Here is an 11,914-nt window from a genome sequence, read left to right on the forward strand (position 1 = left end):
CTCGGTCGAGTACTCAGGGTACTCGGCCGAGTACGCCCTACTCGGCCGAGTACGCCCTACTCGGCCGAGTACGCCCTACTCGGCCGAGTACGCCCTACTCAGCCGAGTACGCCCTACTCGGCCGAGTATTACACTACTCGGCCGAGTGTTCCTGAGCAGTAACCTGACCAGAAAACACACGACACACTACTTGGCCGAGTTCCCCCTATTCGGCCGAGTAAACTAAACTCAGAAAATCGTGGTATTACAGTCTTCACTCCTTAAAACGAACTTCGTCCCGAAGTTGAAACCCATAGCTACATGGCAAGCACACATACCACTCCGCCAACCATCACCACACAACTCTTGATGTGTGCTATATTTATGCACTTTTCCTTGCCTTTTAGCATGCTTATCCTCCCAAGAATGGTTTACTTTGGATTACTTTGCGTTCTATGCAGATTTGGACCCAGACGAGTATAAACAAGCCTAAACCTGCCCCCGGTGCTGTATTTTGGATGTTGGAAAAATTGAAGCTTGGAAGCTACCGCCTCGAGGTGCGTGAGTACGCAAGGAAGTACGTCAAAGAGAAGCTGTACTCTGAAGAAAGTTCGATCGATCACTTTTTTTAGTCTATCGACTATTGATGAGTTTAGAATCAGTCGATCAACTGATATCTTGGTCGATCGACAGCCTCGTGATTTCTGCGAGATTTGTTTAGTTTTATTTCGGCTCATTAGTTGCTTGTTTAATAATCTTCCCATATTATTATTTTAGAAGAACTCATAACTTTATTAGGTCATCCTTCGATATAGCAAAAACGGATAAACGTTGCTTTTACTTTGAAATTTACAGATCTGAAACTTGTAATCTTTCCCTTTTCATTAGGTCATTCAATTAACCTTTGTTCTTCAATTATTCCTTTCTCTTATTTCTTTTACTCTTCTTTGTTCTTCTTTTATTTTATGTTTAATTGTTATTCCCATATTTTCATCATGTCTAATCTAGTTATTGATATAATCGTTATTGTCATCGTTAGTTTGAATATGCGTAGCTAAATTTCCTATGCTAGGATTTAGGGAAGCCATGGTTATAAGACGATTATAATTATATTATTAGGTTTGGCATTAATATAAATCTGTGTTGTTAATTGTAGAATATAATAGAATTTAATTGGTTAAGTCGACGTAATGGATTATTTGACTTAGGAAACTTCGACCTAGATCGAGAGATTTGAAGAAGTTAGACCTGCTACAAGCAATAGACCATCCTGATTAGAGAGAAAGATAAATTAGTACTCTAGGGCGAATAGCGGACCGAAAGGACCTTTTCATTACCCCTCAGACCATATTTATGCCAACCATTGACCTTACCTTTGATCGTTGTTGATCGTGGTATCCCGATATCCTAGCTTCTTTCTTTCTAATTTTTGAAATCCTTTTTTTCTACTTTTAGTTTCTCTTTACTTGATATATTAGTTAATAGAATCAAACCCCCCCTAAATTTGTGACACAGACGAACTAAGAATTCCAATTAGACCACTTTTATCTCCTTGTGGATACGATCCTGACTTCCTCTACTACATTAGTTTAGGCCAGTTGGTTTATCATTGATAGGTGTGTGATTTAGACTGTCAAATTTTGGCGCCGTTGCCGAAGAGGAAACAATTTTGTATTTGCTTATTTTAGTTTGTCCTGTCTCAAGAAACTTTAGTTCCTTGAGACCGTTCTTATTCCTTTCTTTAGTGTTTTGTTTATGCCTAGGTCTGAGCTCGTACCATTCGAATCTGAACTAGAAAAGACTTTCCGCGCTAGACGAAAATTTTGGAAGGAAATCCGTCAAGCAGAAGACTTGAGTAGGCTTAACTCTGCCTACGTCGCTTTCATTGTAGAAAATCAGTCTTTAGAGGAAGACACATCTACTTCTGCTCCTACTACGATCATGGCCACATTAGCAAGCCATTCAGAGCCCACCCTTGCATCCATTCCTAAGGGATTCAAGCTACCCACCACCGATAATGGCACCTTTGAGATCCGTCCGTCCTATATTAATTTGGTAGAGCGAAACATGTTTAGAGGTGGAGCTAGTGAAGATCCTGCTAAACATATGGAGAAGTTCGTTACATACTTCTGCTCCATCCCTTTGACTGTCGGGGTAACTTAGGACCAAGTAAAACAAGTTCTATTCCCTTTCACTAGTAGAAAAAACCCCTATATTGACACAGTTATCGTGGCGGTTCTAACAGAAACGACGCAAAAGGCCCAAAAATTTGGCGGGAACGAAAATTTTATGGTGTAGGAGGTCTATTGTGGCGGTTTAAATAAAGAACCGACACGATAATAGAAGCTACTTATGCCGATTTTAAATAGAAACTGCCACCATAAGTCAATTGTGGCGATTATATTAACAACCGCCATTAATAAAGACGCTAAAAGAAATAATAAGTGAGAATACTTTTAAATAAAAAACCGCCATTATATATTTTTGTGGCGTTTTTAATGATAAACGACGTTAATAGCCACAAAAAATATCTCCTCCAAAACCCTTTGTAATAATTAACTGATCCATTGCCTTCATCTTCCTTCCTTTATTGCCAAACCTTCAATCTCTCATTCTCTATTCCCCATCTACTTTCACGCAAACGCTCCGCCACCATCGCTCACACGCCACCATCGCTCACACGCCACCATCGCTCACTCGCAACCATCACCGATCTTCAACACTGCCGACGATGCCCATGCCACTATCACTTTTGACGACGCCCAAGTCACTATCAACATCGTTCAATCATTCGCTAAGACCACCACGACATCAAATTGTCGCCATCATAACTGCTCTTTCACACTCTAGGTATCGTTTCTGAGTAGTCTAGTTGTTTTATATACTATTTGATTTTACCTTAATTTGATTTAGGGTTATGTTTAAGCCAAATTTAAGGATTTTTCGTTTGTATTTAATGGGTGTATGCAATTCATATTCTTGTAGTATTATTGGTCTGCTAGTTGATTGTTTGAGTCCTTAATATTTGAGTCCTTCATCCCAATTTTTGATTAGTTTCGATTGATTCTTAATTAGTAATTAGGGTCAACCCATATTTATCTCCCCTTTATCTTATCCTAGTGTTAATTCTCAATCTGCTATAGTTAATTTCTCTGTTTTCCTAGAATTTGCCGCCATTGATAGATCTGAAGGTATCCCTTCTCGTATCTCCTCTTTAGATATTGAGATTGCTGCTAATGTATCTTCTAATGCTAGGAATCCTTCTGTTAATGTCCCTGGTTCAGTTAATGTTTCTGGTACTGTACATGTTCATGGGTCTGTCAATGTTATGCATTCTATTCGTATCCCTGAGAACCCCCAAAAATGGAGTAGTGTTGTCAATGAATCAAAAAAGATGGGTATGAGTCTTTTTCATAGTTTCGATCATGCTAGTAATTCCCCTATTATTGTTGAACTAGATGAGATTAAAGCTGAATTGGGTTCATGGGAGCATGCTTTAATGGGTAATTCGGATTCTCCTATATGTCTTTTTTTTTGGTGGAATGTGAATATTCTCATTAAGATTTGCAATGTAGTTCATACACCATACACGAATTACAATCTCAAGGAAAATAAATTAGACTATAACAAGCCAACCTCCTTAACCCAATTCATATACCTACTTTGTATTTTATCCATACTCAGACTGGTGAGCCTTCCACTCAGAGAAGCATATATCCTCTTCTTGATGTGCTCTGGATGGCGTACCAAGGTCTCCATTCCGCACTTGTTCCTCCCTTCCCATATGAAATAGACAAGATTAGCAAGTGCAGCTAAGATAATCTTCTTACGCAATAAAGATCTGCCTCTCCACGTTAAACTTCGAACAATAACAACAGTATTCCAGCAAAATCCAAGCCACTGTTGCACCAAGTTGAGACACCTCTTGCTGAAAGGACACTCAAAAAAGAGGTGTAAGGACATTTTTTGCATAACTCCACATAGATAATACAACCCATCTGTTATAACACCAAACTTGGCCAATCTATCCTTAGTAAGTAACCTACTTTGAATAAATAGCCAACTGATGAAATTCACTCTAGGTAGGCCCAGTTTATTCCAGACATAAGTTTGCCAATTAACCTTCAAATGATCCCCAGTCAGCCACTTATAAACAACAGTAGTTGAATATGGAGACTGCAACCAATTATGACACACAAAGCCTGATTCCAGAAGATCCTTAACTTTGCACAGTTGCCTCCACGTCCAACTAGAATTGATTGTAGGAGAGTAAAGCCACCAGTCATGCTGCTTTATATAAAGATGATGCACCTATTTAACCCATAAGCAGTCTTTTTTTATTAGCCACCCACCAGATGTATTTCCCAAGAGTGGCAATGTTCCAGTTGTAACAATTCAGGATCCCAGGCACTCCATGACTCTTTGGTAAGTAGCACTTATCCCAAGACACTGCAGGTGCCTTATGATGCTCCTCATTCCCAGACCATAGATAGGCTCTACAAATACTCTCTACCTTATTAATGATAGTTTTAGGTAGCAAGAAGATTCTTGCCCAGTAACTGTGAATTTGAGTCAGGACAGCTTTGACAAACAACAATCTACCAGCATAGCTCAAATGTTTTGCTCCCTAACCTCTGATTCTAGCTACCAATTTATCAACCAGAATGCTACATTCCACATTTGAAATTCTCTTATATGAAATAGTGATCCCCAGGTACTTGAAAGGAAGAGATCCCTTTTTGAACCCTGAGATGCTAAGAATTGCATGTTCATCAGGTGCAACTACTCCATTTATATATATGTCAGATTTATCTTTGTTGATATGCAGGCCTGAAGCTTCAAAAAACGTTAGCATAGCTCTCATTATCACTGTGATAGATGCTGGATCTCCTGTACAGAATATGAGCAGATCATCAGCAAAGGCTAGATGATACAGGTTTAGAGCTTTGCCCATGGGGTGATATTCTAAACCCTGGGTTAAATTAACAACATTTAGAATTCCAGTGAAGTACTCCAAGCACAAAGTAAACAACAGTGGGGAAATTGGATCACCTTGTCTCAAACCTCTCCATCCTTTGAAGTAACCAAATTGGCTTCCATTAAGGGAGAGAGTGTAAGCAGGAGAAGAAATACATTGCATTATCCACCCAATCATTTTACCAGGGAACTTAAGTGCATAATTGCATATAACATATCCTCCACACAGTCCCATTCAATGGAATCATATGCCTTCCTCAAGTTAATCTTCATCATCACCCTAGGAGAGCATGTTTTCCTGTTGTACAATCTCACTAGATCTTGACAAATGAGGATATTGTCCACAATATTCCTATTATGTAAGAAAGCACTTTGATTCATGCTTATAATATTAGCAAGTACTTCAGTCAGTCTGCCACAAATGACTTTGGATATGCACTTGTACAGTAAATTACAACAAGCTATAGGCCTGAAATCCATAACTAAAAAAGGTACCTCTTTCTTGGGAATGAGAGTTAGCACAGTGGAATTTATTTGATGCAACAATTGACCATTAGTGAAAAACTCCATGACAGCCCCCCACCACATCCTCTCCAATGAGGTCATGTGAATCCTTGAAAGAACCGTACGAGAAACCATCATGACCATGAGCCTTCTCATTAGGGATAAAGAATAAAGCAGACATAACCTCAGCTGCAGTGATAGGAAGAATCATAGCAGAGGCCTGAGTATCAGAAACACTCTTTCCCCTCCTAACAACTCCAAGATTAACTCTGGTCACACTCTCAGAACTGCCTAAAAGCCTCTGGTAGTAATCAATAAAAGCTTGTTCTATGGTTGAATTGTCAGAACACAGGTTACCATTCATATCCATAATACTAAGCACCTTGTTCTGAGCTCTGCTAGTTTTAATAGAACTGTGAAAATAGTGTGTATTTTCATCATTGCAATGCATCCAATTGATCTTAGCTTTCTAGCTTAGAAAAGAATTCTTAGCTTCCTGTAACTCCTTATAAGATTGAGCAGCAGCTCTTTCTTCAATCTGAAGCATAAGATTTTGAGGGTCTAGATGGAGTTGAGCTTTCTTCTCTTCTAGTACCATTCTTGCAACCTCTGCAGTGTTAAAAATATGACCAAAACCTTCTCTATTCAGCTTCTTTAAAGGGCCTTTAAGCATTTTTAATTTTTAAGCTACCTGAAACATGTGACACCCTCTAATATGTTTGGTCCAAACATCCTTCACAGTGTCATTGAACTTACCATCTTTGCTCCACATGGAGAAATATTTGAAAGAAATCTTTTATCTGCCACCACATTCTCCCATATGTCGTCATAATCACACAGCCGATATTTGTTAATGGTGTCCCATTAAAAGTGTTATATAATTTTTTTAGGTTATCCATCTAGACATTATGCAACTGTAGGATGCTTACGGACATGTGTGCTGCAAATTCCAAGGAGATGTTTTTATCAGAGGTGAATCCAATTTAGAAGCTTTTGATGTTAACTTTAGTCATTTGACATGTACTTATTTTTTTTAGAGCCATGTTATGTAATTGGAAACATGATCAATTTCTATATGGCATCTTGCCATTACTCGTAGAATTCAAGTTGTGCTTTGCTGTGAATTATTCACGATAGTTTATATAAGGCACATGAGATTCATAATGATGAGCAAGGAGAACATTTATCTTTTATCAAGGAGACTATGATTCTTATTTACAGTAAATGTTTTAATAGTGTTTTTTTTGTTCATTATGCAGTCTAAAGAGGAGGTTTAGACAACACAAACTCTAAGATAATAGTAAGTTGTTCTTGTATTTATCTACTTTTATTATTTAGTAATCAGTTATACATGCAAATAATATGTCCGTTATTGTTTGCTCTTAGATGAGAATAATTTTAATGTTCTGTTTTTTCTTCTTCCTGTTTTCTATATATTGTTCAATTTATTTATACTACGCTTGAATCAGATATATTAACTAACCTTGTATTATCATAGGCTAACTGTATATGAACCTGCTTAATTTAATCTACTGGATGTATTGTCCATCACCACACTACCACCAATAGTCCGGTGACCACCAACCAGGTTACCATCAATCCATCGATGTAGTCATGATCATAGTTTAAAGCTCTAACGTACCATTTTTACAAATGACCAAACATTCATGTGTAACTAGTAACAAATATTCCAGATTTGTTAAAAATGTGCATTCAAAATGGAACCAATCGCTCTCCTTTGTAGCTTAGATCTTCTATTAGTCGGGGACTAGTTGAGGAAATTGTTTGCATTCACCTTTATGCTCAGCCAGCTTTCAACAGAGAAGATGATCTTCCTGCTGTAAACGAACTCAGAAAACAGGTGCATTATTGTTTCTTCTTCTGTTTCACATATGCAACATTTCTTATTATTAGTTATATGCTAATGTTTTTCAGCTGTCGTTTACTTTTAAGAAGGAAGGCATTAAGCTGGAATGGAGATGGAGATGTAAGCCTTCTCCCAATAGCAAGAAAGCAATAGCTGATGTTTTTAACTTTATGATGGAGTCAAATATAAATTCGAGTGTAAGCCTCTAATAGTGCACTTTTATGCCTTTTTTCAAATAATTTTAGTTTGTATCTCCATTCTACAAGTGCTCATAACTATGCTTTAGTTGTCTAGTCTGCTAGCTTCAGCATTCCCGTTATTAGTTCTACTTTCGTAGTTGCTTTTTATCAAATATGTATGAATATGCTATAGCTGGCAGACCGTTGATGAACCCTTGTCTCTCTTTTTTTAGTGCTTTTTAGTTTTTATATTGTTGTTTTATTTGAAGAGAGTAGGTTTATATTGGACGTAGTGGCAAGTTTTCTGAAAAAATAAATTGCTTTTCATTTCCTTTGCTTTGCGAACAAAAAAGTGATGCACTTTGAGAATCATCACTTGTTAGAAGATTAAGCTAAATTTACCACTACTAAATTGAGATGGTTTTGAACTCAGTATTGAGTTTTGTAATTATTTAAGTTTTTTAGATTATGGATCTATCTTAAATTCTTAATTCAATGTTTTTTTGGTATAATGTGAGATTTTATTAAGCTCATCAAAGAATTATGAACAGCCTAGAGTATAGTGCATAAAGAATGTCATAGTCCCAGCCTACTCAACCAAATTTCAGTATTCATGTCAATAGGATAATTGATTTTGTTTATAATTCTATTTGTGATCTGTCTTTTGATTTCGTTCACAAATTTTTTTGGTCTGTTCAACATAAGGTTATCCCTGCAATTGTTCCTCTCCTTCCATATATAATAATATCAAGCTATGGAGATCATCATATATACCTTTACTTGGATGATGCTTCCGTTTTTTTCCTGATTTTATGAATAGCATCCTGGCTATTATGCTTTATTTGACACCACTGTTGCACCAGTCCAGTGACTTTGTAACTATAGCATCAACTAAAAAATAGGTGTTGTTGTGTTTCAGCTTGCCACAGATATAACAACTTACCTCACTGCAAAAGCCAAATTGCAGTAGCTTATGCTTCACATTTAACCCATCTTGCAGTTTCAACCATGTGAGGAAAGAGTGCTTTGTGTATGCCAACCCATTCCACACTTGCTTCTGCTAGTTAACGCTAGTACCCTTGTCCTTGATCCAGTTATAGCCATCTCTAATACTGTATAGATGCCCTGTAGCATTCCACTGACCGTTGTTATAGCCTTGTTTGAATTCATCTTTTGGTTTGCAGATTTTTAGCTCGAGGAATTAATAGCAGCAGGCTGTATTATAGGAGTCATTTGTTGTGCTGCACTTGTATTCTGACGAGATAACGAATGTTAAAGAGGTGTAGGCTAACAATTATTTAGGGAATATGTAATGTTGATTAGTCTAATAACTAAGATGTGTATGTGATTATTTATACACTTGGATGTATAATTTTGAACATCGACAACAATAATGTCTGATGATATGCAAGTTGGTTGGCTGACATTCTTTCGTATGTATTTTTTGTTTATTTCGCTATTTGGCTTCTCAAATCTATAGGGCCTTGCTATCGAAATTTTGGTAGCAATAATAGTTTTTTTATTTAAAAAAATATATCTATGGTGGCGGTTCGTAATATGAAACGCCACTATGAGTTCGCCTTTAGTGGCGATTTTTTACTAACAACCGACGTCATAGCTACCTTTAGTTGCGGTTATTTAACAAAAACCGACGTTATAGGAAACCTGTAGTGGCTGATTGTGGTACAAAGTTATTATTGAAATATCTATGGTGGTGGTTTTCAGAAAATAATCGCCACTGTAGATGAATTAAAGTGTCGGTTCTTGTCTAACAACCGTCGTTTTATGTAAGTCTATAATGGCGGTTTTGTATAACAATCGCCAGTATAGGAGAGCTATAGCGGTGGTTGTACAACCGCCATAAAGTTTATATAACGCCGTGATATACGACGGACCCTAAATCTCTAAAAACCGCCACAAAAGGTCATTTATAACCGCCCCCGTAGGGGGTTTTTCTACTAGTGTTTTTCTCTGTGAGGTGGTGCTGTGGAGTCGTTGCGCGATTTGGACATGGAAGCAAATGTTATTACTGACTGGAATACACTCGCTCTTGCATTATACAAGAGGTATTTTCCACCATAAAAGATAAATGCTCTTAGATGTCAAATTACGAGTTTTAAACAAGGCGCCACTGAAGACCTTAATGAGGCATGGGTTCGTTTCAAGAGATTAGTCCGCTTCGTTCCTCATCATGGTTTCCAGGTCTGGTTTTTATGCAATCGGTTTTATAATGGACTGTACGATGATCATAGAGCCTTGCTTAATTCTTATGCGAATGGGAGGTTTTAAAACAACACCACTGATGCCAATGCTTGGAAATTGATTGATGAGATAGCTACTCACACTCCTGAGTATGCTAACCCCAGAGGTAGTACAAGAGTGGGTAGTTCATATGGAGAGGTTGTAACTCAGTTAGAGGCATTGACTGCCCAAATTGCCGAATTGAAGACATTCTAATCTTTGGGAAACCAGCATACGGTTCATGCCATGGTCCAACAGGACACACCTTGTGAACGATGTGGTATTGCGGGGCATCGTGCAGCTGAATGTATGAGTATGATAGAACAGGTCCATGCTTTTCAGTCTTTTAATCAAGGTACACCGTACTCCAAGTTTTATAATGAAAGGACTAGGGAGCATCCAAATTTCTCTTACCGAAGCCAGAATGTCCTTATTCCTACCCCAGCACCACAACAACCACAGGGTTCTCCATATATGATTCCACAGAATCGCACTTCTCAGCAAAGCAATTATCAAAGGCAAAACCAAGGAGGTCAACAATTCACTAATCAGCATCAACAATATCAACAATAGATGTAACCTCCTCAGCAAGCTCCAACTAACGATATGGCAAAAATTAAAGCCTTGTTACAACAACAAATGATGGCTTCGCAGAAGCAGGAGGCTCTAATTACTCAATTGATGGCACATAATAAGATGTTGGACAACCAAATTGCCCAATTGTCAACTTCTAGTAGACAACCGGGTACGTTGACATCTCAACCTAAAAAGCCGCATGACACTGCTAATGTGATACATCTTAGAAGTGGTCTTACATACGTTGGACCAGAGATGCCCCAAGTCACTGAAAATGTCATAATTGAGGAGTTAGATGTGGATGCGGAAGAAAAGTTCGTGGACGAAACTGCTGTAACGCTTGAGAAAAGTTGATCGACGGAAAATATTAGTCGATCGACTAAATCTGCAGATGTGAATACCGAGGAAATTGAAAAAAGTCGATCGACTGGGCTGGATAGTCGATTGACTGTTTCGGTTAGTCAATCGACTGGTTTGGACGGTCGATCGACTTTTTCGACTAACGGAGCTGCTAACCGTTACCTGTTGCTGATGAGACTTCTCTTAATACTGATAAGGCGTCTAATTCTGATAAAGGGAAGAGAAAAGTTGCTGACCCGCCAATTGTTATCAAGCTTCATTTTCCAAGACGCCTAAAGAATACAAAAGTCGAGCAACAATTCGATAAATTCTTGGAGGTCGTCAAAAATATTCAGGTAACTGTACCTTTCACCGAACTAATTACCCAGGTACTCTCCTACGCTAAATTTATGAAAGATATTCTGACTCGTAAGAAGAGCTTTAACGAAGTGGAGACCAATGCTTTTACAGAAGAGTGTAGTGCACTCCTACAAAGGATGTCTCCACCCAAATTGAAAGATCCGGGTAGTTTTTCCATTCCATGTACCATAGGCACTCATATAATAGAAAAATCTTTATGCGATTTGGGTGTGAGTGTCAGTGTCATGCCCTATTCGGTTTGCGAGAAACAGAATATGGGGCATCTTAAAGTTACCAACGTGACCTTACAGACGGCTGACCGGACAATTAAGCGTCCTTTAGGTGTATTAGAGAATGTTCCTGTTAAGATAGGTAAATTTTACATACTTGTCTATTTCATTGTGTTAGATATGGCTGAAGATACTCAGATTCCTATAATCTTGGGTAGACCATTTTTGCATACTGCAGGGGCTATTATTTATGTTAAACAGGGACGTTTGACTCTTGAGGTAGGGGATGATAAGGTGACATTTAATTTGGCTAGCACGTTGGCTAAGTCTATGATAGAGGATACATGTTATGCTATAGACATTATAGATGAATCTATATTTGATTATTGGAACCCGTTAGAAGTTTTGATAGCTCTTGATGATTTTCAGAGGATGTACAGGTTGATTACAGGACGATGAAAGCTGCTTTAAAAGGTAAGGAGTTCACTATTGAGAAAAGTGATACGGTAAATGCTATAATGGAAACTTCTTGTGCTGCTGAGGTAAAGAAACCCGAGCTTAAACCTCTTCCTTCTCACCTTAAATATGTGTTCTTAGATGACTCCGAGCAATATCCTGTTATTGTTAAAGCTAAACTTGATGATAACCAACTTTCTGGTTTC

General features: G+C 37.9%; 1 protein-coding gene, 1 long non-coding RNA gene and 1 other non-coding gene across 6 annotated transcripts; 2 read left to right on the top strand and 1 right to left on the bottom strand.

Moving 5' to 3' along the window:
- Positions 1–2,660: 2,660 nt before the first annotated feature.
- On the top strand, positions 2,661–8,942 carry LOC141627324 (uncharacterized). 4 transcript variants are annotated; one of them, XR_012536895.1, is made up of 5 exons: positions 2,661–2,829; positions 6,351–6,432; positions 6,720–7,321; positions 7,414–7,524; positions 8,691–8,942. It is a non-coding gene; the product is annotated as an uncharacterized LOC141627324 (long non-coding RNA). The 4 variants fall into 4 exon arrangements; XR_012536896.1 differs by having other exon boundaries at positions 2,667–2,829; positions 6,720–6,760; positions 7,205–7,524; XR_012536894.1 differs by having other exon boundaries at positions 4,808–6,432; positions 6,720–7,524.
- A 655-nt stretch (positions 8,943–9,597) lies between these two features.
- Positions 9,598–9,704, bottom strand: LOC141635341 (small nucleolar RNA R71). The gene has a single exon (XR_012540037.1). It is a non-coding gene; the product is annotated as a small nucleolar RNA R71 (small nucleolar RNA).
- A 649-nt stretch (positions 9,705–10,353) lies between these two features.
- Positions 10,354–11,711, top strand: LOC141631032 (uncharacterized). Its single transcript, XM_074443758.1, has 3 exons — positions 10,354–10,656; positions 10,881–11,018; positions 11,100–11,711. The coding sequence occupies exons 1-3, from the start codon at positions 10,354–10,356 to the stop codon at positions 11,709–11,711; spliced, it is 1,053 nt and encodes a 350-aa protein (XP_074299859.1).
- Positions 11,712–11,914: the final 203 nt, after the last annotated feature.

Source organism: Silene latifolia, chromosome Y (assembly GCF_048544455.1).
Source record: "Silene latifolia isolate original U9 population chromosome Y, ASM4854445v1, whole genome shotgun sequence".
Lineage (NCBI taxonomy): Eukaryota > Viridiplantae > Streptophyta > Magnoliopsida > Caryophyllales > Caryophyllaceae > Silene > Silene latifolia.